This window comes from Anoplolepis gracilipes, chromosome 13 (assembly GCF_047496725.1).
Source record: "Anoplolepis gracilipes chromosome 13, ASM4749672v1, whole genome shotgun sequence".
Taxonomy (NCBI): domain Eukaryota; kingdom Metazoa; phylum Arthropoda; class Insecta; order Hymenoptera; family Formicidae; genus Anoplolepis; species Anoplolepis gracilipes.
Genome location: NC_132982.1, coordinates 9,137,812 through 9,164,284, shown reverse-complemented (window position 1 = coordinate 9,164,284; position 26,473 = coordinate 9,137,812). Strand labels below are relative to the sequence as shown.

Here is a 26,473-nt window from a genome sequence, read left to right as displayed (position 1 = left end):
GTTCTTCGCAGCTGGCAGTCTCGCATCGCGCTCGCCGTAACGAGCGGCGGGGCCAAAGGGCTCGGAATGACGGAGAGCAATAGTTATGCACGGACAGGTTTGCACCGGCACCGAATTTCGAAACTGGCGTACAAAGTGCCGAGTGAAGGAGCCATCTCTACAGGAGAATATAACACCTCATTTTATTTTGTTAGATATATTTGTAATTAATATATTTGACAATTACATAACTGATTATACCGATTAAATAATTTTCTAAATTATAGTCTTATGTTTAATAACGTTGATTTATTCTTAACAACAGTTTTGTATCATATTTTAATGTCTGGAATATATTAACGAGAAAAAAGAAAACAAAACCTTCAACATTGATTCACCTCGAAAATTAAACTATATATTATGATATATTTATTGTAATGTAGAAACTGATTGAGATAACTATTTAATCAAAATAATCAGTCAAGCAATTATTATAAATATTAATTCAAAATTTATCTAATAAAATAGGAATTTTTCTCCAGCTGACTTACATTAATTTCTTGCTTTTTACGAATCTATTCTTTTACTAAACGAGACAATGGATGATAAATTTAATAAAAGTGGATTGGCAACGAAAACAACAAGATCATATTCTTGAAGATGAATGAAATCAAAGTGATATTTTTAAGATATTAAATGACTTTTAAAAAAATCCTCGAATAATATCAAATAAGTAGAAAATTTAGTGTAACATCTAACTTTGTCTACGTTCAATCAATTATTTATAGATTCATAAATACTTATCCACTTCCTGACTAAACGAAGAAAGTACCGTCGTTCTGTCAAACATTCGATCACCTGGCGCTCTCTCATTACAAAAATTGTAATCACCGAAAGATATGCTTACCTGCAACAGAAAAAAAATATAATTTATAAATTTCTATCGACAAATATTTATATAATATTTTATGTAATTAAAATTTACATATAATAATATGTGGAACATACAATCCGGTAAAAATAAAGTTTTAATTGTATTTGTAATTATTAAAGTTTTCATTATCAATTACAATACTTATAGAAATCAAATCTGCAAATCAAATAGTTGTTTACCATTAATAATGAATCGATATGCAAAGTATGATGCTGCGCCGTCTATTAAAAACTCAATACACATTCCGTGCTTTCAAATAATTAATATATCAAAGTTATTTATTAATTCGACATGCAATTTAATTATTACACTAGATTGTATTCATTATTTATTATTCGTAACTCTATTGACCATTTCTCTCAGTGTGATATAATTTCTCAAATTAATTATTCTCAAATTAAATCGTATGATATTTATTTAGTGTCATACAATAAATGTCGGACATAAATTGATACAGTTTCAAAATTTAATCCCATAAAAGTATATATTGACTCAAAAATTAATTTATTCAAGCATTCAATAGGAAAAAATAATAAAAATTATTTGAAGATTTTTAACTATTATATATGTATGTTTTATACATATATACATATATGTATATTGTACATCGCACACAAATTTAGAAAATTTAAATATACATAACTTTAAGAAAAAAAAATTTTTTATTTAAACAATTTAAAAAAAAAAATCATAACATATATATATATATATATATATATATTTTTTTCAAAGATTTTTCAAGCTAAAGAAGAAACATATATATCCACACAAATTCTCTAAAAAAAAAAATCACAAAATTTCTCGCTCTCAACGCAGCTGTAGATTTCTCTCTCCGAGAACTCGATCGTTACCAGCGGTTACGTCTTTTGGTCTCATCGCGCTTTAAGATTCGTCGATTCGGAGGCACGCGCGTGCATCGGCCGTCGTCGAATCCGCCAGGGTGGTTCTCGCCAGGGAAACGACCGAACGCGGATCGATTCGGCGAGACTCGGAAAGTTCTCCTACCGCCTCTAAAGTGATTGCACACACAGCAGTCGGCCGATTCGCGCCTACGAAAATTGACGGCGCGCGCGCTGATAACGAAGATGGGCCCGTCATTTCGCGTGCCATTCCGTTCGCGTCCGCTTTCGCGTTTCGCGGAACGGCTATTTTCGGGAACGGCCCAACCACCGTCGGGCTACCCCTCGCAGCATCGATCGGGCATTCCACCCTGGCAATCTTTCATTAATCGGTTTTGATCTCAAAGTTACGTGCAGCAATATCGGAATCGATAGACGAACGGAGTCGAGATTCATTTAATTTGTTTTCGGAGAAAAACTGCTCTCCTTTCACCATCAAATATCTATGTGCTGGTCGAAAAGTATAATATATTTTAATGTCATTTGCAGGTTATTAATAAATATTTAATAAAAATTACTGTAAATAATTAATATAAGAATTATTATAATGGAAATTATTATAAATAATTTATATCTTTGAATATTTTTATTCTATTGTAATCTATTAAATAAATTAAATAAAAATATTTTTATCACATTAAGCTGATAAATATTATATAGGATTTATACATATATATAAGCAGAAAAACTAGAAATAGATAAAGATATGAATAAGAGAGTGGTAAAGTAAGTTATCGCCTGTTATCATTGAGATAAAGTGTATCGAGGGGCTAATTTTCACGTGTTCGAAAGAGGGTTGACATATCTACCGATAAGATAATCGATGCCGCTCGGACGAAACACTTAATATAACCAGGTCACTATTTTGAAATTCCCAAAAAACTGCTAGTTCTTTTCTTTCAGCATTAATCAAGAATTGATGAACGAGTCAAGTTATTTAAGGTTCTCAAGTATTATCTATTTTTATCAGTATCGAAATACGTATTGATTCCCTAAGATCAAAGTTTTTGCTTATCGACGAATTTCCCTTTATAGGTACTCGAGCTTAACATAAATTTAAGCGTGTATGATTTGCCAAAATCAGTTCTCTAAAAATCTAGGTCACAATGGACACGTCGATCGACCCCAGCGCAAGAGTCCTTTTATAACGCGGGTCAAGTGATGACGTCGCTAAAGATACAAGCGAGTATATTTGAGCGGATTCGCGGTTCGCGCGCGTTTTTTGATTTCGCGCCCGCTAAATGATGAATGGCGGTCGATGGCACAGATACCGTATCTGGCACGATCGGGTTAATAATGTACCGGGGTCGTTATATCGAAAATATCACAGGTATTTTACGCCCGATAGGATTTCTTCAGCGCAAGAAGAGAAATTCTCTCGACGGAAATTCATCGCAACTTACAATGAGAATGTAAATTGCGACTTTTTATATATGTAAAATCCTAGTGAGAATCCGAAAAAAATATAGAAAAAAATTTTGTTATAGTGAGAAATAATGTTAAAAATTTCCCTACCAAACATTTCAAGCTATGTACCACGAGATCGCGGTATAGCCTCTAATTTGTGTCGTTCAAATAGATGTAAAGAAAAAACATTTTGCTGTCACAGTAAAAGATTGTCACAACTGTTCTCTATTGTACGTGAAAAAAAATCAAAATCACGTTATCATAATTTTTCGAATTTTTCTTATCATCAGAAATTGTACATATATTTCGTAAATTAAAACTATTTTCATTAAATACAGATTTTTCGCATTTTATTACTATCTATTTAATAATTGAAAAGTTTCTAAATTTTTTTAAATATAACGATTAAACAATCTTTCGTTTTAACTATTTTTGGAAAAATCGCTATGTGAGGTTCGTCTTTTAAGGCAATCGGCGTTAATTATCTGTTGGAAGAGACGTCATTTATCACAAGAGCAAGTCCGCAACTTTCTTCTCGTCTGAGTAGCGACTCTAACTAATAATCTAACTAATAATCCTGTCCAGAATATCTAACGAAGCTGAGAAAACGAGACAATCATCGAAATTTTCCGGCACGCCTTAAATGGAGGAGGGTCACGTTTCAGAATAGATGACCACCGGTATCGACGGTAGCTTTAACCAAAATGAAAGGACGAGGGTGAAGGCGAGGGAGCAAGGACGAGTGTATACATAGCGTCGGTCAACGAAAAAACCAACGGAATAAAAGAAAGCATAAATGTGCGTACATGAGAGAAAGAGAGAAAGACAAAGGAATATAGATAATTAAATTCTTTTAATTCCTAAAAAGCTAACTTTTCTGTGAATTATTAGAAAGAAAATTACAATATAATTATAAAAATAACAAAATATAAAAATATTATATAAATATAAGAAAATATTTGCAAAATAAGAAAACTGATAATTTTAACATTAAAAAAAAAAGCAAAACATATAATAAAAAAAAATTAAATATTAAATTTAGTTAAAATTATTATATTATATTCAAAAACGTATCTCTTATATCCACAGTGCACACAGTACTAACATTACATACATATAATATTGTAAAATTGGTATCAAACAAGAAATTTAACTTTTGTTGTATTTTGTTAAATATTCTGTTAAATTAATATTCGAGAAAATACTAATCGGTGGAGTGGTAATAAATTCAGAATTAACGCAAGAAATTAGCAATAAATTAGCATTTAATTGTGCCGTATAATTAAGTGCTTCCGAATTTGATTTCTTCATAGTGATGTTAAGTTAATGGAAGTTATACATATTTGCACAATCTTAAAACAATACTACAAAAAATTTAAATATAGAAAAATCATGGTACAAAAATAATCGTGTAACAAAACGAAACGAGTGTATGAGTGAGGGGGAGTGGAAGATGTTACGAGAAATGAGAAGAGAGGGAGCGAGAAAGAGAGAAAGTGCGCATCACTTCCCTTCCGTCCTCTTCGTCTCCTCCACCATCTCATCCTTCTCCTGCTCCTCTTCTCCTACCCTTCATTCGCGTCCCTACCTTCCCACAGGCGGAAAGTAATCAATACTTTGGGAAGGTGCGTGGGCGAAGCACACACGCCTGTGGGTCGCGGCATCGCCGGTGTACTTTGCGCAAATTTAACTGTACGACTCTTCTTTCGGGGACTCGTACCCTTAAAAGAGTACCGCGCCAGCCCCTCGCATGGAACGACGAAAGAAGAGATCTTCAAAATTCGTCCGTGTCGCTATCGGCGAGGAAGCACGTGACAGAACAAACTACGACTGGAATTTGCAAATGCGGGAAAAAGATCAGAAGAGAAAGATTTTACTTTTGCACGCAACAATCTCTCTCTTTAACATATCTTTAATAAAAGATATCGAGAGAGAAAATATTCTTCCAAAATATATCTTTCATCGAAGATGAAGGTGATATAAAAATAAACTTAGAGAAAGCACGTGACAGAACAAACTACGGCTGGAATTTGCAAACGCGGGAAAAAGATCAGAAGAGAAAGATTTTACTTTTGCGCACAACAATCTCTCTTGAGACATCTTTAATAAAAGATATCGAGAGAGAAAATATTCTTCCAAAATTTATCTTTCATCGAAGATTAAGATGATATATTACACTCTCGTTCAATTTTAAAAAAATGACATTTTTTTCATATTTTGACTTTTGTATTTTTTGTATTTCCTTTATTCTCTGACGTAATATAATCTTTCTAAAATCAGTCTTCTCTAATTTTATCAAATTCATGAAAGATTAAAGACGCGCGCTATTGATTATATTATAATATATTCTTTCACTTGTTGTGTGTGTGTGTGTGTGTGTGTGTGTGTGTGATGTTAACCAAAAGCGGATGAGGAATTATTAATTAGTTTAAAAATATATGTTAAATAAATTCAGCAAAATTCTTTGAAGGCGATCGCGCGTATAAGCAGTTGAAAAATATAAATAAAAAATAGATTCATAATATTTGCTTTGAATAAAGCTGCATATTTAAGTGAACCTTGTAAATTACAGGTTGGCTTTACTTTCGCCTTTCTCTCTTAGAATCTTTGGTCAATATCCATATTAATTTCAGTTCGATATTAACACGATATTAATATTAATGATAATAATATTTTCTATATCAATAATATTAATTTTCTAAACTTTATAATTTAAAACTTAATCATACTCGCTAATATTTTATTCTTGTCACGCAAAGTCGCGTTATTAATTTGTACTGCTCATTATTAAATTTTATTAAAATGCACAAATGTTACTTTGACGAGACGCAATTTTTAAAATGTCCACTATACAAGTTGCTCACTCTCGCTTATTTTTTTTTTTCTTTTTTTTATCAAAAATATGCCGTCATCCATCGTTTATCGTTCATCTAGGTAATCCCGACTGCGATGCGTGCCTTAAGAACGCCAGGAAGCGGCTGTCCTGCCGCGGCGTGTCGATTCTAGTTTTAATCGAATTTAGGCGGCTGTTTAACCGCGTGTGATAAAAAAAATAAGCGAGTAAAATAAACGGCGACGTCGCGGGCGCGGCGGGGAAATCGGCAGGGAATTAATTAAATGCAACACGGGCTGCTGCAGCCGCCGCCGCCGTCCGTTGCATTTATTTCGCGATGGAAAAAGAGAGAAAGAAGCGAAAGCGGACGGGGGAGGGGAAGGGAAAACGCAAAGTGCAACGGTATACTCGCTTTTTCCGCGAGTGCGAGAATGCGTCGCCGCCGCTCGCATGACAAAAGCTCAAGTTCCCGGCTGCGTACAATGCTCGAGACAACGTCGTCTCCAGATTATGAAATTTAATTAAAATTTTGTTAGGACCCGCGCCGAGTTTTCCTCCTCCCACCCTGCTACCCCTCTCCTCTTTCCCAAATATCTCCGACCATCCTCGTTTTTTCTTTCTTTTTTTTTTTCGCTTTCGCGTTTCGATCGTTTCGCATCTCTCTCTTTCTCTCTCTGTTTCTCTTCATTTCGTTTAGATCATTTCCGCCTGGGGTTTTATATGCATGATGCATTTCGAGAATGTAAACGCAGCGCATACAGAAACACCGCGTGAGTTTAATAATCAAGTTATAACGCGAGTGCGATAATTGTTCGTAATGTGAAATTTATACTAATTTAGATAACTCGGTAATCTTTGTTGAAACCGATTTTTTAAAATAAAAATTGCATATTAAAATTTGCAATAAGCAAAGAACGCAAACATAAAAGCAATAATCTACTGCATCGACTATTGTGATGAATGTTAATTTAATTTTACTTTAATATTTTAATATTTCAAATATTTGTAAATAATGTTGCAAATAATTCTTTCACTTCATATAACAAAAATTCCATTAAAAAGAAAAAAAAATAAATTGTCAACATAAAATATTCCATATATTAATTCCTAATCGAAATATACGTTATAATATACGTTGTAATATATATATATATTAAATTGACGAGTATTTTTTACGACATTAATAAAATGGGGAATAAAATCTTAACGACTAGAGCGAAGGAAGAAACATAAAAAAATATAATAAATTTTAAAGAGCACTATTTAAGGTGCCTGAAATTTTCTCCCATCCGAATTGTTTTTTTTTTTTTTTTTTCATTTTATTTGTAGTCCTCCTTCAGCCTGACGTCGCGGACTTGCACGAGCTCGACAGAAAGCTCAAAGTGGGACGAGGCTGTTGAATAAATAATAGCCTTCAGCCTGACTCGATCGCGAAAACTAGATACGTGCCTTTTTACGTAAGCTTGCGTGACCTCGGTTAGTTCATGACCGACCGAAAAGACCTCCCCCCTTCGTACGTTTACCAGTCATTACACGTGGAAAGCAAAAGGTGCGATAATCAGTACGTAATCATACGATAATTTAATTAATGTTTAAAAATGTCATGACACGGGAAAGAATAAAGCCAAAGTTAAAATCATAAAGATTTCTTTTGTTCTCTTATCTCTTTTAAACTACACAACTTTCTTTTTCATATTATTCTCATTTCTTCTAAAAATTCTTTCGTTTGTGCGTGAAATTATAGTTAAACATAGGGTTACCGAAATAGAAATGTATCTCTTAAAGAGATATCTGAACGCAACGATAAATATATTTATTTTTCATTAGCAAATTAATACCATTATTTAATGAATACAAGTTTCTCTTGTGCAAATAATTATTTTCTCGTAAAAGATAATATTATATTTTATATCAAGTGCAATCATATGTTTTACATCCGCTCATCCCGTTCACAATTTATTTGTTGCGTTTGCGTGTCTGAATGTTTGCAAATCACAATAATAATTTGTATAAATTTACTTCAGTTATAATTTCGGCAATTAAAATAGAAATAATAAATATAAATAAATAATATAAATGAATAAAAATAATTCTTTATATCTTCATTTATAAGTGTGTAAAAGAGATTGTAAAAAATATATATACAAAATTAAAAGTCATAAATTACGTATGCGATGCATTGGAGATACTGAATAAAACTCTATATATATTTTTTCAATGTTTCAAAAAAGAATTATAAATTGCAATCACAAACTGCACATACACATAATTGTTTCGAGAAAGAAGATCGAGATGAAATTTCGCGAGAGGAGCCAAGTGGATGTACGCTGCTTACGAGGTTCTGATAAGACACACTAATCAATGTTATAGAGAAACCACGTGCGGCTCCGTTGCATTTCTAGGAATGCATCTTTACAGACACGAGAGACGAAAGACTACTCGGCCAGTGTCGTCTGTCCTCCTCGGCCAAAAGGTAGAAATGGAATCGACTAAGGGGACATTGATCGTCGGGAGAGAGAAAGAGAGTGCAAGGAACTTTGCGCTCGAGCTGAGTAGAGAAAATTCCGCGATTATCGCGCGAGCTTTAATTTCGCGCTGAAACGATGCACTTTTTAGCGGCGAGATTTGCACATGCAAGAAACTAAAAGTATTTTTTCATGTTTGCCGATTATCCTCCCAATTATTTTTTTTTAATATTATTTAGTAGTATTGATTAATGTAGTATTTTTATTCTCACAATTTTTCATGATATTTTCCTAGTTTGTTTTAATAATCGGTGACTGTGAAAGAGAAAATATAAGCTTTTATTTCTAAATTATAAATTCTTTTATATAGTTATATATATGTATATTGTAATATATATTATTTTATATATACATATACACAGAAAATATTAATAAAAAGTAATAATAGGAAATAGTAATAAATATCCAAACCTCATTATATTTCAGTTTTACAATAAATATTATAAAAAAGGAATGTATTTTTATGTAATTTATATTGTGAAACTCTCTGTTATAATTATGTAATATATCATAAAATAAATTTATATTGCGCACAATGCAAGTTTGAAGTAATGTCTGTAAAATAACATTTTCATAATATAATAATTTATATAATTTATCCAACACATGTATACTCTTTTTTAATTGTTGAGCTATTTATTTATTCGCTTATAGCGACATATAATATAATAGAAAAGAAAAGAAAAATAATTCGCATCTAATGAAAATTTGGACGGAAAAAAGTTATTATTTTCATTAATTTTTATTACTTTGATTTATTATTCGTAGATAAATCGCAAAATAAGGTTTGCTGCTACAACTTGATATGAATATCGAGTATCAACTTGTATGCTAATTGATGAGAAGCATCAGAGAACCCGGTTTGCAAATGGCGGTTGCTATCTTGAGTGTTGCCGCCATTTTTACGCTCTCAAAGTATATCTCCTGAAAAGGGATTTATGTACAAAAAAAAAACTTAATATTTATCAAAACTTTTGTGTCACTAAATAATAGACGAATATTTTCCATTGTCGTATATCTTCCATTAAAATAACGGTTTAAAAAAGAATTAAATTCACATAAAACTTAGCGTAAAATATCGTCAGCTTCGGCAAAAATTTTGAAGAAAGGATCTTTGTGTGCAATAATAAAACAGGATAAAGGAAAAGAGAAAGTAAAATGTCGAACAAAAGAAGCATATACAAAAGAAGAATCCTTATTCTTAAATTGTTTAACAATCCATCACATTTTTCCCTTTAAATACCTAAAGAAGCTCTAAAAATCTAGAGGAAGACGGAAAAATTGTAGAGAAAAAGTCTTAACAGGCGCAGAATTGTCATAATGGAAATGAGAAATAGGTTCTTTTGTTATTTCTGGTATTTGTACAAAGCCAACTTAGGTATTTTCGATTTCATTGTCAGGCAAAAAGAATAGTTCAGATAAAAAAAAATATAAACCGCCGGAGAGACCTTCCTGGAAATTCACCCGCGGGATAAAGGACCATTAAATGAAACATGCCAGAGAATCTACCTGAGTTCTTTATCTGGCAAATTTCCCTGGAGAAACTTTGACGGCGGTTACGCTGGGATTGACAGGCGGACAAAAAAAATGTCATTTCCTCGATGCAGGCGGCAACGGAAAAGTTTGAATGAGGAAAAAAAAAAAAAAAAAGGTTCTTTTCTTTGAAACATTAGGCGCAAATAACAAACTGCATTCAGTGGAGTTTTTTCCTTCTTCATCTTTCTGTGATAAAGTATACAGAATAGAAAACGCAGCAGGTTTCTTCTGTTACAATCGTTCCTTGCTTTTTTGATCTAAGAAATCATAAGAAGATCGTAAATCACAAAAACTATTTTAAATTGTTCATAACGGATTTCTCTCATTGATTTTAACAACTCATAGATTTCTCTATTAATTTAATATTATTTGTTTTTTTTTATTATAAAAATTTGAAGCCATTTTTATATTTTGATAAAAATGTAAGAAGGCTTCAAATAGATAAAAAGTGAAATATTTCTTTCAATTGATCTCAAGTGTAGATTTTATGTTAACGGAATTTTCATTTAAAGTTCAGTTTAGGAGTAGTCGAAATATTTGGCATTCAATAAAATTAAAAATTTTAAAGACTCTTTTTTTTTTTTCCTATCGAGTTTTAACGATAATATTTTGTGTGTGAAATGGATTTCCTGAATGTGAATCGATTCTAATGTTAAGAAAGAAGAGTCGAGGAGATATGTTCATCGAGCGTTCCGAGTCGCTATAACACGTGGGAGGAATACTTTTGGAAAAAGAGAATTTCCCGCGATGGCAATGCGGTTCGTTTATCTTTCTTTCTCTTTTTCTCTCGTAGATATCTGCGTTACCGACGCGAAAAAAGGAGCGATGCGCGTTTTCACTGGAAGATAGAGCCACGAACAACGCCACGTAGAACGCTCTATCTGGCCGACATGCGTGACACGTGACGATGTTCCGTTGTCGGCTCCCTGTCGTATAATATCGATGAAAATTAATAATAAAATATTTTTTTCTCCCGACTTTTCTCTTTTTAATCTGTCGCTCTTTGCGATCATCAACATCATTATTTCCACTTATCAGGGATTTTTTTGTTATCCTATTCTCTGTCCCTCTCTCTCTCGCAATTAAGATGTATATAAATCAGCTAAACTCTAGCCTCGCGTTACGTTAACAGAAAATGGCAGCTCGACTGGCGACAAATGATAGCCCGAGTGTATTTTTCACATTACCTTGTCGGACTCGGCCCAGATCGGTCCAATTTCTGGGAATCTCCCTCCTCCTCCTCCCCGCGCGTTCGCCATTTACGTTCTATTCCTCGCGATACTCGACGGACACGTCGAACCGTCTCGTATATCCGGACACACACGCACTGTCCGTTTCAAATTTAAGTCACGCATGTTGTTCCGCTACGTAAGTAGCGTCTCTCTCATGCCACAATACGCGTCCCCGCGCTTCTTCGCCACTTAAGTTTATTATAGTTATTCGTCATGAATTGTTTGTCGTTATAAAATGAGATAAATAGCGATGCGATTATGCTCGAAATCATTGTGCGATTTCTCTGTACGATCCATTCGCGTGTACGTTCATATTTTTTTTTTTTTTTTTTTTTTTTTTTATCAAGAAAATTATAGCATCACTGAAAAATTATTGTGAACTGCAATCCTATTTCATACATTCTTCTTGGGTATTTTTTGTCGCATATTTAAAAATTACGCGTTCGAACCTGGAGTCTGAGAGTGCTGAATATTTCTATAAAATTTCTCCATCGAATTGAAATTCGCGATCGCATGCGATTCTGTCTTTATTGAACTTTGATCACGATGCGTCTCGTATTACTCTATTAAGGTTTCGTCCCGTGATTTACTCATTCCTAATTTTATCCTTTGCTTTTCGTTATAACGTTCCCTAAACTAAAGGAAATAATTAATTTTCCATTTAATAATACATTTATTTCAACAGAAATTTCTATTTTCCTTCGCTAAAACCCACGAAAAACTATAATTTTTGATGCGCACTTAGCGTTGATTACGATTGCCCGGGGCATGTTTCGTTTATTTGATACAAAGAGCGCGGTAAGACAGACACGCAACGCGTGTATGCGTACGAGGCGATGATGACGATCGCTATTAGGAGATTCAGAAGTGGAGGAGACGAGGCGAGCGGGGTCGCTTCATGTGGAAAGTTTCGGCTCCACGTATCCGCGTCAATGTGGACTTTGTCTAATTTATATAATTGGTGGAAAAAATGTGAAAAAAGTGCAGGCACTTAATATTGCAGAAAAATAGTACGCATTCAATGCCAAATGTTACTTGATATTCTGAATTTTCTTCTCCTTTTTTAATATGAAAGTTGCACGAAAGAAAGCGGAAACAAATTCTTTTCTCAGTAGGAGAGAATTTGTGAGATAAAGAAAAAAAGAAAGTATGTTTTATACTTTTTTTTTTAATAAAATATATAAAATTTTTTAAATTGTAACTTTAATAAATTGTTTTAAATCTCTATTTTAATATCGTATAATAACTATATATGTAACTTTATTTGATTTTTTTCTATCATGAAATATTCATTTTATTTTTATATACGTATTGTATTTATTTATCGTAAATGTTATTGGAGCGTCACCAGCTGTCACCAATGTGTCAGATAAGTATAGAATTGTATCATATTAAATTGATATATTTTCCTCGCTGCCCGTATATATACATATTTGATTATACAATTATATCTCTTGATCCGATTGTAAATCGCAATTGTATATACGCGCGTGCACTTATGAAATGAAAGAAGAATTCCCGAAATATAATTGTGTGCGCACGTGTCGTCACGCGTTTACGTAATGAAAAATTACGTAAGCAGGCATGCTTAAAAAATATTACGCAAAGGCTAAAACAAATTTTGCGCGATATGTCAGATTAATGCTCAATTTTTTCATCAACTACACTACTAATTCTCCTGTCGTTCGTGTGACAAATATTCTAAAAACGAATCTATCAAACCCTGGACTTTACCAGAATTATAGCAACTTTTTCCCGACTTTTCCATCGTTTCTCGGAATTCTTTCTCACACTCTATTTTTTTTTTTAATTATCGTGACGATGTGTTTTTTGTCGAATTCGTGAAATTTCCTCGCAAAGATGCATCAATAATTGCTATTTCCCTGCGATCGTTGTAACGATAATTTTTTAAATCGGTTTTTTTACATTTAATTATCAATGGAATTTTCAAACCACTTTATGTACACATCAATTTAATTTATAACTGTTTTATCAATATTTTAAATACACATCTTTTACAAAACTTCACGTTGAGTCGGGTTTTCCGGATACAAAACGCTAATACATTTTTTTCGCCTCCGCTTTTTACCGCCCATTTATTTATCGCCGGTTTCCGGTGCGGACTTTGTCGTATAAAACAAATTGTACGTATATATGGTCTATTTTTCCGTATTATTTTTAAGCGGCTTCGCAGAATATATGGTGCACTGAACTATTTCTGTCCTTTAATTCATGCACACGGGCGTGTACCTGATGCAAGTTGATACATGTGGGTGTCGCCAGGATCCTTCGTTGAATTACATATGCATTTTCTTTTTTTAACTTTATAAATTTTAAGCTTCACTTTTTATTGTATTTTTTTTATGATAATAACTTCATTTCAGTAGCTTTACATTTTTTTATGAATAAACAAGTAGCTGATGAAATTTTAGATAATAAAACAGCAAAGATTTCTTTTCTGTTTTCAGAAATTTAGAAAACGCATCCTTTATAACTGATGTAAAAATTCGAATTAAATGTTAATATTGGTTTAAAAAAAAATTATTACTAAGTTTTAATTCAATTAATGTAAATGTATGTTATTAAGAGGCATAACTTGCTAAAAATGAGAAACATAATTTGACGTTTATAATTCAAAGTGATGATTCGAAAATGTCACGGTATTCTCGTGAGATAAAAATTGATTCTCCAAATTAGCGAGCGGAAGCGTTCCTAAAATTAAGGTCGACGATTTTAGGATACGACACGTATGTAAATGCGTGAATATATACTCCGTTATATTTATAGCAGGAGAAAGTCTTGCCCGGACCTTGCTCTCTATTATTCCACCTTCTCGAATGAGTCACACTGCGTTTTTGTTTTACGGGGTGTCATTCTTGAAGTCACGTACGCGATATGTCACCCTTGCACCGTCACCGCCATTGTCACAAATTCTTACCATACGCAAATACGATGAGATCACGCTACACGTCATATACAATATTAAGATTTCAATATTTGCTTACCGTAAGAATTTTGATACTTTTTATCTGTGAAAAGCGTATAAAAATCTATCTATTTATTCAATATTTATATTCTTAAAAATCGCTCAAAGATTCCGCACGTAAAGTTTACATGTAGTATTGTGTATATGATCGTAAAAAGAGTCAAATTTTTGCGTGATATTAAATTTTCCTACGACGCTGCAAAATATAATTTTTTAAACGTCAAAATATTGAAAGATTTAAAAAATGAAAAAAATATATAACACTCTTCCAACAAATTTCTTTTCAAAAGAAATATTTCAAAGTATCGGGCACGTTAACCTTTCTCAATTTACTTTTACAATTTTTGGTCGATCTTTCTCTGGTCGATTTTCCCGATCAAAGAATTCCGATCAGGCGATAACGCGATAAGTAAACATTGCGCGTACGTGATAAACTCTACGCCGAAAAGAGTTTCCCGTCCGTGTGACGTCCACCATGTCGATGGCGATGTCGTTTCAGGGACGACCACAAAGTCATGCCACGCGCAACATTGAGATCAGGGCCGACCTTAGGCAACCAGGAAGCCGGCTCGTCAAGGCTCAGAGTAGAATTTATTTCTCTATCGTATTGTTTGAAATTTTCACGATAAAATTTCTCCATTCGAGAAATCAATGGCATTACGTTCAAATTAATTATGCATTCGATTTCACTGACCAAATATTTCGATAATAGTCTCAATTTGATACAAATTTTTTTCGCATTTCATAGACTGTAATTATAAATGTCAAACAATTTCATAAATCATATTAAAAAAAGTAAGAAATAATAATAAAATAAAAATAAATTAAAATGAAATTACTATTTTATTCTAGCGCTTATTTATTAATCGCAATCAATCCTTCCCTGTGATTATGGAGAAAAGATCGCTGTAGGAGCATTCTCACTCTTATCTTTGAGTGCCGGAATGACATTGGCTACTCTCTATTGGAAGCTATTAACCTTTTCGCTATGACGAAAATCGATCAAATGAAAAGCACATCGTGATGTTAAAAGCAGCAAATGCCACTCTGCTCACGCGGGAATACTTTTAAAGGATCTCTTTCCGTATAAAATGAATTATTGAAACGTCATAAATCTCATCGCATAAAATAACACGTATAAATTATCGTATAAATTCGTATAAATTATCGTAAATAGACTACGACTGATTGCGTAATATTCAGTGACTTAACACGATGAGTCATCTGCAACGAGACACGTTTTTAAAGTCATAACAAAAATTTTCGGCGCGATTATGCGTACAATTAAAGCTATTAATGGCGAGAAAGGGATTATTTAAGTAATCCATTATCCGGATCTCTATTTAATAAGATTTTTACTTGTTTAATTCTCTTCTGAATTCTTTAACGATTTTTATAATCGTGCCGATCATATTCGAATCCATTGCGTCCTTCGTTCGATAATAATATCTGAATATGATTTCTCATTATTTTTCGAAGCCGATTGGTACGAAAGTGCGCAACCGCCGTCGCGTAACGCATACGCGAATGTGCGTAATGAGCAGGAACGATGCGCACGCGTGCGTGCGTAATTTGATTTACGTTATCGCTGATATTTATCGAAGAGGTTGTTGACTCTGCGTACGTAATTCTTACCGGCCGTGAGATTACACGACGCTCGATCGAGACAGAATCGCGCAATATCATTTCGCCGATTGCCATTATATTTGACACGCAACGCGTAAATCGTCAGGTAAATTTAAGACGGTCTTCTCTCTCGTGTAAGCGGCGAGAGAATGCGATTAATGAAGCGAGCTTTAATCGAAATTTTATCGGTCGATATTCTTTTCAAACAGCCAATATCAAAATATATATATATATATTCAATTTAAAAATCAAAAAATTCATTGATAAATAAAAAAATTTAACATGAAATATAAAAATATATTGAGATACTGATAATAAAATTTTTTTACAAGCTAGAAAAATATATATTAGCCATTTATTAGAAAATATTTGAGGGAATATTGCGTAATTTCTTTTGCCGATTTATTCGATATAAATTATTGTGTTGATTCATCAAATAAAACAAGAAACAGGTTTTGCCGATTGACTTATCACTGTAGCTTTAACTTAAAAACATCATACATTCTTATATTAATAAAGAGTTGAAGAAAAATGGAGACTTGAGAGAGATGCGCCGAGAGCGGAAGCGAACGATATCCGGAATTCACGCTCGTGCGTTGTATTACATAATCGTACGCGGCTTAAAAAACGAATTCGCAAACAATCGTGCCTGACGCAATCGACAAATCGGAGATATCTAGTCTCGATGGTTGACGCGATCGCGGAGATACGAATAGTCCCTCCTCTTGCTAAGTTAATCGAAATTTTTCTCGCGTTAAATGCTTCGCATTTTTATAAAAATTCTCATTGAAATTTGCGACACCTCGGCCAAATATATTATATATTAAATAATAATAAACTCAATAAATCTCACGAAATTATATTGAAATTTTATAACTGTTTCTAAACGAGGCAATGTGTTGATTACTTTTGAATGACCTCGCTCGCATCGTTTGTTATTGCCTACTTCTCATAAGCTTTCAAAGATGTTGATATTTACGCCAAGTGTCTAAATCATATCGCGATAGTTCGGAGAGAAAATCGGATCGAAAATATTGAGCGCCTCGGGAAAATAATATTACATTATCCTGTATCTTTATTGGACTTTATCCACTCTAAAAGCCGTATATCATTTTTTTTTTATTTTTTATATATGCAAAATTTCCTGACACGCGACAAGAAATATATCGATGATAATTCCATATTATATGCTCGATAAACATAAACATGTACCTCAACAGATTTGTGAGATATTGAGAGCGTGTCGAGGCGATCGACAAAAAAAAAAAAAAAAAAAAAAAAAAAAAAAAGAGAGAGATAGCGCTTGTGTTAGTGATTTTTGTTTTTACCTCTGACTATCGCCGTTTTTCTCCTCGATCTCCAGACGCTCTATCTCCTTCTGCAAACCGCTTTCCACGAACTTATCCAGAGACATGTTTACGTTAATAACTTTGCTCTCTCGCTATCGAAGAACTCGCGCACAAAACGTAAAGGCTCACTCTGTTTCCTCTTCTCTCCCTTTCTCTCTCTCTCTCTCTCTCTATATATATATATATATATATATATATTTAATATATATACGTATTTCTTTTTCTCTCTCTCTCTCTGTTTTAAATATGCTTCTTAAACTGCTTTATCGGCCGCAAACCGCCGACTCTCTTGAGGTAGACTTTAAACACTGGCACTAAAAACACTGGGCTGAGCTCTCGCACCACCAGGGTGGAGAGAGAAGGAGGGAAGACGAGCGTGAAAAGGGTACACTTTCGCCCTCGTCGCGTGATCCGTCCCGGAGCGACACGTTCAACGTCGAGGCGACACAAACGATATATCCCGAAACGTTGCAAACGAGATTTCTCAAGACGTCGAAGATTCTTCTTCTTCTTCTTCTTCTCTCTCTCTCTCTCTCTCTCTCTCTCTCTCTCTAGTCAATTACGACGCACACACTTCCTCGCACTCTCTCTCTCTCTCTCTCTCTCTCTCTCTCTCTCTCTTCTTCTTTGGTTCTCTTCCTTCCGTCCCGCGTTTTGCTCCGTCCTTCTTAGGCGACGTTGTATGACGACACCGCGATTTACGTCACGGGGTAATGACGATTTTATAACCAAATCAACGGCGAGGGATAGCTATGACGACGAGCACCGGTCAACTACTACTAGTCCACTCGCACTCGGAGAAGGAAGAAAAGACGCCGCGTGTCGCTTCGGACGACTGTTGAAGGGAAACTCATGCGGGTGGTGAAGAGCTCTAGCTTTCCCCGTCGCCTCCCGATACCTAGCTTTCTAGCAGAGTCGCCTCCCCTCCCCTACCCTTCGGGCACTCTATCTGCCTCCCTCTATCTCTTTTCTCCGCGCGACCGCTTCCTGCGTCTTTCTCTCTCTAGCCGGCTACCCTCTCTCCCTATCCGTATATCTCTCTGTCTTTCTCTCTCTCTCTCTCCCAACGTTCTGGGCCGACGTAGGAATTCCTCTCGACGTATCGGAGCGGCTCGCGCTTTTTTACCAACCGAGCCAAGTAGACCGGCCCGAACGCGATTGGCCGGTCGTCGGGACGATTCCGGAACGATTCCGAGTACGCGTTGTCTAATCACTGGACTCTCGGGTATGATGGACGTCGTCGTTAGAATCGACGAGCGTACCGGCAAACGAATATATACATGTACACACGCATACACACACACACACACACACACACACACACACACACACACACACACACACCACACACACAGGCGTACACTTATACGCGCGTTCTTATGCCTTCTAGCACGTGGATCAATCGTGCTGAGAATGAGAGAGAGAGAGAGAGAGAGAGAGTTTGTCAAATTCGTGCTACCACGAGCTACACCGATACGAATGACATCGCTATATTTCTGGTATCTAATATCCGGCTCAGATGTCCACGCTGTCAATGGCGTCTCCTTACGTCAGAATATCCCTACCTTGCGGCTTTTCTCCGAAGTGAGATTCGATCGCGAGTCGCTTCCACGATCGCGACGATCAATGGACACGTCGAGAGGCTCTCTCTTTTTATCGCCGGCGTATCTCGTGCGTACAACAAGGGGACGAGGGGGGGTGTTAAGGGGAAGACGAAAACGCCTGCACGGTCTAGAGAAGCGATATCAGCTATCGGGGATATCTCGGCGAGAGGCGAGAAGGCGCGCTAGGTACACTGATATTATTTTTATAACACGCGCTGTATGCGCGGTCCCGTCCCGTAGGCCGCGCCCAGTCTACCCTCACCGCCGGCTCCCCCACTAGATGTCGACTAGCTTTTCCCCTCTCCGAGCACCCCCACCACGTGCGTGCGACTCGCGCTGAGGAGGCGGCTTACGACGCGTGCGTGAAGGAAGGATACACTTTCTCGCCGAAGGTTCTCTCCGCGGAAAAGCGCGGGGATCTTCTCTCTCCGCCGGCTCTTTTGTACATTTATCTCTCTTCTCGAATTCTTTTCCGATCGCTCGCATTTGATAGGTGAAAAAAGAAAAAGAAAAGAAAAAGAAAAAAAAAAAAAAAAAAAAGAGACTTTTATAATGAAAATAATCGTAGTCGAATTATATCTGAAATATCTTTTAGATTGATATTTGAAATCGATTTTCTGTTTATGATAAAGTCGAGTTTATTTTGCTGTGAATTGTTTCTACCAATTTTCGCGGGATGCGTTTGGCGCCAAGGACGGCTTGTCGGCTTGACGGAAAATAATCGGGGTCGATATGCGTCATGCCGAATAATGCGTAGATGCCAGAAGACGCACGTCATTGACCGTGAGCGGAGGCGCCGCTCGGTGGACACTGATAGGTACTAAGATTAGGCATTCATCGTATATTACATGTGCGCCGCGGTTGAGAGCCGTTCTCGATGATAAACGTCAGTCGTCCATTCAAAAAAAGAAAAAAAAGAAAAAAAAAAAAAAAAACGCGTCTGTCAAACGATAGTCTCTGACACAGTTTTACAAGATAAAGACTCTACGATCGTTCATCGAAATCAATCCTACTATAGAATTTTCTTGAATGTTTTAAAAGTGAAAATGAAATATTGCAAGTTGTTTAGAATAAATGTCGAAAAATCGATTTCAAAGTTTCGTTTTTCCAAGAAGAAAAACTTTCCTTGAAGAATGGCTTGAAAAAAAAAAAAAACTCGAGCATTCTGATCCTCTTGAAATTCTTGTGTAATAAAGAATCTCACTTTCTCTTTCAAAGATCATAAATTTCTTTTTTTGAAAAATGAATCAATTAAAATCGTATTAATTATTGCATTACATGTCTATTATTGGAAATAATCGTATAAATCATTTTCAAGTTTCCGTAGAGCGTCTTTACAAATTACGACACCAATAAAAAAAAAAGATTATTCCTATTTTGAGAATATTCTGGACATGTAAATGTTAAGATTGATATGATATTAAAAGAATATAAATTGCTTGTTCAAAGACATTTAATATACTTCTATCAAGAAAAATGTATTCTTATTATATAAGAGTAATTTGTATGAATAAAGAAAAAAATATTGGACGGTTAAATAGCACATGTTTGAATAAAAAAATTATTACAATAAAATAAAAATAATAACATTATATTCTTGGCATGACTATTATAATATTGTAGAAATTTAAGATTTAAAAGATGAAATCTTTCTATATAAAAAGATTATATACTATTACTTATAATATGAAACAATGATCTCGTAAGCATATCTAAGCATATCTAAGTTTTAATTTGCTACTAATTTTTTCCCCGTGATCTCTCCACCGGATCAACACTTTCGAAAATCAAATTTCACCCTGCATCGTTTCCGTTGTTTTGCCTTCTCGCGCGGGTTTATCCGCTTCCCTTTCCGTCGGAGCAATTTGAATTTTGATTTGCCAAATCTACTCGGGGAACACAATATTGCGCTTCTTTGATCGTCGGCTGCGCTCAAGGGCTCTTGGTCGATCAACCCGGTAGGGGGTCGTGTCGCGTAGCTCTATACCGGGTGACTCGTGAAGCACTGTCATCCATTGTTCTCCGCGAAATGGATGTTCGACTCATTAATGCCGAAACTGCTGTTAGCGCGGCAAACTACAGTCAGGCCCGTAGATCGGCCATAGCACGGTTTCGAAATCGGCTCTCTGCGAGAACCGGGATTACCGTGGAAGGGTCGCCGAGGGTTGATTCCGTTACGGGGTCTCTCTTTGTTCGCCCAGGTAGAGGAAAGAGCGAATTCTCTCTTTCTCTCTCTCTCTCTCTCTCTCTCTCTCTCTCTCTCTCTCTCTCTCTCTCTCTCTCTCTCCCTCCCTCTCGGTCCTCTCTTTTGTTCGCGCGCCCGCAGGTATATGGGTGCAGTTCGGGTATTCCTGTCGTTCCTGCCGATCCGGCGGTCATTATCTTCGCCAATGACGAGGGTGTTATCCTTGAAGTAGATTTATCATTCACAGTAGCGCGTCACGCGCTCGAAACGATTTCTGTTACTTTCTACACTTAATCTCTTTAAATTCTCTTTCTTTCTTACGATAACGAGACTATGTCGTAAAAAAAAAAAATACGTCGCAGTACGTTTACAAATTTTTATTATTAATGCGAGATTAATGCGTGCATAAAAAATATTTCATAAACAATAAATGTAAAATTATACATTTATTGTGCATAATTTTGCATTTATTGTCTATGTAATTCTATAGGATTTTTACGGTGTATGACACGATAAAATAACATTTCTTTACGATTTTAAATGGAAATTTCTCAAGTTTCTTATGCAAGACGTCTTCGCGTTATCGAATCAGGAACAACGAAAATACGATTATGAGATAGAGAGAGAAAGAGAAAGAGAGGGAGATTGTTCTTTTACGATAATAATCGTTAAATTAAACTACACGAAGCATTTTTCTGTATGATTGAAGAAAAGACGTTAGCTCAAATAAAATTGTGACGATAAAATAATTTGATAACTAAACTTTGATATTAAAAAGCCTATGATTCTCTTTTTTTATATTTAAAAATGTTATTTTTTGTTTGTAATCTTTTATTTTTTAAATTGTATTAATTGGTACAAATGCAATCGGTAAATATAATAAATAAGACACTATCTTATCGATATTATTATGCGCGTCTTACGAAAGATAAATTGGATTTCTCGCTGTGTTTAAAGAAGGAAAAGAGAAACGGAAAAACACACAGAGCAAGAATATTTTCTTAATATCCTTTGTCTTCCACGTCCGTGAGTCTCTGCGTATGACGTGTTGGCGCGCGTATACGTCTGTACTGCATATTATCGATCACCTTGTCCCGATCGACTAATTCCGTTGAATGGCCAATCGATTATCCTCTCGGTCGAGCGTGAATCTACGACGGTTTCCCTCCTCCCAGAAAATAAGTATCTTCCGCCGTTTTTTGCCGGAACTTCTTTCCGTTTTAACTTCACTTTAAAAAATTGTGCCGCGAAATTATCCATGATAATATTACGATATATTAAATGCGATTACATTTATATACAAATTACGTGGACCGATTATGCGGAATTGATGGAGGAAATAGAGCCGAGAAAACAAACACGTCACGAGTAAAACTCTTTTTTTTTTTTTTTTTTTTATTTTCTTTTTTGGCGTTGTTTTCCGGGAAATGCATATCGGCTCCTTTGTTCCCCCGGTGGTAATTTGAACGCGGTTGGGATAGGTTCAGGTAACGTTTAAGGATAATTAATAGTTGCATGGTTCGTAAATGCCGCTATCATGGAGCGTGCGGCCCAAGTGCGCGTGGGATCGGCAAATGGTTTCCGGGCGCATAAAAATTAATGGACTTCGGGCTGGCCTTCGGCAGGACTCTTCGATTTCGATAGGACCGCTCAAGGCCGATCGTCCGGCTGATGTAAATGAAAGGGATGCGTCCTGCGCGCACCGAAACTTCCTTTCTAACGTACTTTTTACGTTCAATTATTATTTTCGTTATCGTCTTCGATTACATTGCACTTTTTTTTCTCCGGAAAAATATTATGTACTTGTAATTAATCGTTCCTCGAGCGCGCGCGCGCGCGCGAGAGAGAGAGAGAGAGAGAGAGAGAGAGAGAGAGAGAGAGAGAGAAAGAGTAATTAAAAGCATCGTATATAAAAATATTAAGAAACTGCACAGATCATTTTGTGTAAAACTTTTCTATTAAGCCTGTAAGCTTCAATTAAAAAATATAACTCAATATTACGCTAAATAAATGTGATTTTTTTTACGTATACAATCATTATTTGTGTAATTATTTTTATTATAATTAGTGTTATAAAGCCAAGTAATTATAACATTTATATTGTTAAATATTTAGCGAATTATATTGATTTCATTGTAAATGTAAAATTCTCGATATGAATAATTTCGCTTTTGGAAGAGAGAATTAATCCTATTTGATATTGGCAATTAAATTTCCGGTGATTTTATACGATCTTTAAGAGAGTGATTTCGGGATAGTGTGCTTTAATAATTGGAACGAATGCGGAAGCGATCTGGAATTTGTGCGGGTAGTTTTAACCCCTTCAGGATAGAGTAGAGGCGACCTAGACATTTCGGATCCGGAGAAGAGGTTGCTCCGGGCAAAAGAGAAATAGCGGGAGAGCTGGGAAGAGATAGCTGTTAGAGGGATGAGAGATACAGCGAGGGAGGAGTTGTGGAGAGAAAGCAACGAGAGAGATGCTTGTAGCAGGGAAAAGGAAGGGAGTGAGAGAGACCGCGAGAGGGTGCGTAAGGGCGGCAACAGCCTCTGGAATCAATAGCTACCACGCACCCTTGGAGAATTTTCGCACCGAGAGACCGAAGGATAGCTCCTCGGAAAGCACCTTCAGGCCGTTCCAACAAACCTCAGGCTCAGTCCTACTTTTCAGAGTGATTTCGTATTCGCCACTCAAATCGATTCATTTTGCAAGATCGCAATTTAATATTGATTATTATTTCGTTCTTCGCGAAAATTTTAAGCCGACTCTACTTTCTTTTACAATTTCTTAATAGATTGAGAAAATATTTTTCATTTTTATCATATAAATCTGTAATTAAAAATCTGTTAAAAGTAAGGTTTAATTAAAATTAAATGGAAGATGCAGTTTTTCTTATCTATCTATGAATCTTAAAATCGCGGAATTATAAGCTATTAATTTCTCCACATATATTAAATAAGTAATTAAAATGAATATTTTTTTTTAATTTTCCTAAAAAGCGATTTGTGTGTTTATCATTGCTTCGGTGATATAATGATTGTTATGCTTTATTGGATTATTTTCGCATTTTTCTGCAGACGGATGGAATGAGCAAGACAGGCGAAGAAAGGTGGAGGAAGAGAGATAAGTCAAGTGGGAGATAAAGGGAAGAGAATCACTCACCTCCATCTGTTGCCGACCTGGTCGACTGGAGATTCTGGTAGGGCGGTGCCGCTACCCCTGCAAGCAGGAAAAGACATTCTATAGGATACAAAAGGATAAGGGATGAGGTTTAGAGTGAAGGATGAAGCTAATCGCGTTTTTCGCGATATTTTTCTTACTGCTTCACGCATAGACACCCTTATGAGAAAGACATAATAATATTTAGATGAGTAGCAATTAAAAATATGAATAAAGCAACCATAAAAATATAACGCACAATTATGGTATTTATATTATACAAATATATATTTTTGTTCATACTCATTAGAAAATAATCACTTTAAATAAATAATAATAAAAATTACTCAAAAATATTTATTTGAGTTACTAATGCAGGTAGGTATAAAAAAAAAATAAAGCAAGCGTTGTAAATGTAGCATTAATTAAAAATTGTAATAGTTGTTAATTATTATGTTAATAATGTTCATGTGTGTGTGTGTGTGTGTGTGTGTGTGTGTGTGTGTGTGTGTGTGTGTGTGTGTGTGTGTGTGTGTGTGTGCATTTATCGTACACAATTTCCTTCTTTCTTTCTATCAACCCTGCGAGGTGCGCGTACATCCACCAAATGTGTACATGTAATATGTAATACGCGTAGCTGATATATAATTCACTTAATAAATATGAAGCTGATGAGCCGCGACAACAGAAGTTGCCGAGTCAGGCTCAGGTTTCGCGATAGGGAAAAAAAAAGCTTCCGTTCGCTTCTTCAATTAACTAAAACCTCTCGCGACGTGCATATTAATCGCGGCAGCGGCGGCGGCGAGAAAGAGAGGGCGGAGGGGAGGGGGTGGAATTAAAAACGAGAGAATTAATAATAACCACGTCGGTTCGAGATACGGATCTGGCCAGGTCGTTCGGCCAGGTGCAATCCGCCGTCGCGTTGTCCTCTCTCTTCCGTGATCCGTGCATATATATATATATATATGCATATATATATATATTCCAGACCTCCTCCACCGGCGTCCTTTTGCGCCGGTCACGGCAATTAAGAGGTATCGCTGCTAAAATCGCCCTCGCGCCGCACGAGCACGCGCCAGAGGGAGAATCCTGTTTGATCTCGCGAATTTTCACTTACGCCACGCGAATACGGATACTAATGATCGCGATTAAAGCATTATACAGAGTGTCCAGTAATTACCACCCCACCTCTCTAGGTCAGATAGAGCAGGTCAAACTGAATATAAAAGTCCTCTACCATTTTCTCACCGAACGATATTATATATATATATATATATATATACATAATATCGTTCGGTGAACGTTTTTAATTAATAGTTTAATGATTATTGCGCAAATCGTAAAATGATAGAGGACTTTTATGGTCTGGAGACAGAGCTGTATTTATATCAAGAGTTGTCTCGGTTTTAAAGATATTAAATCAACAATATAAATATAGTACCTAGTATGTAATATAAATACACATTTTTTTTTGAGATATAAAGACAAATATTACAATTAAATGATTTTTGTGATTAAATACATATAAATGTATGAGAAGTTTCTGAAAAATCATCGATATTTTCTCCTTCTTCGCTTTATGTATTTTTACTACATATTTTCATAAAATTATATTAATTAAAGAAATTAGATCGCGGACGTATAAGACGCTTATTTCCGTTTGTCTATATAAATTAATTGTGCATATATACATGTTAAAAAGAATAAAGGATAAATATATTTGTTGTAATATTTGTTAACGATTTGTTTGTATATGAAAATACTTAGTAATATTCCCTCAAAGTATAATACATATATAATAGTATTGAATAAAAATATCACGCGTGATTTCTTTTATATACGTTAGTATTCTACGTATTCTACGGTTACAAATATTATCATATTAAAATTTCTCCGTGTAGAGAGAAAATAGTATTATATTATTTCGTCGCGGGACAAAGAATATAGAGGAGTGAACACGTGCAGCGCGAAGCGATTACGTGGAAGAAACCGTCGCGGACGATTCCCGGAATTGGTACATACAATACACAGTCGTCCTTACCGCGCTTCCGTAGTCACTAGGTAGGGACCCTTTCATTGCTACACGAGTCAATTTCTTACACTGTTGCTACCGCGTCCACTTTGGTCTATTGAACTAGATACCGAGTACGTATTCCGTGAAATTTGTATTTGTATCATTTGTAGCATTTGCATGCTTGTCATGTCGATAACGCAATATATA

At 35.3% G+C, this 26,473-nt stretch overlaps 1 protein-coding gene across 11 annotated transcripts in view; it reads right to left on the bottom strand.

The window, feature by feature from the left end:
* The window catches only part of Imp (IGF-II mRNA-binding protein), a 116,721-nt gene that overhangs the window by 48,577 nt on the left and 41,671 nt on the right, over positions 1-26,473 (bottom strand). The window contains exon 1 of one of the 11 annotated variants that reach the window (XM_072904595.1): positions 17,286-18,532. The exons of 7 other annotated variants lie outside the window; for them this stretch is intronic. In XM_072904595.1, coding sequence (XP_072760696.1) covers positions 17,286-17,371 — 86 coding nt within the window. In that variant the 5' untranslated portion in view covers positions 17,372-18,532. Of the gene's footprint in view, positions 1-17,285; positions 18,533-26,473 lie in introns of those variants that run through there. 3 more of the 11 variants (XM_072904594.1, XM_072904597.1, XM_072904596.1) reach the window with 3 other exon arrangements.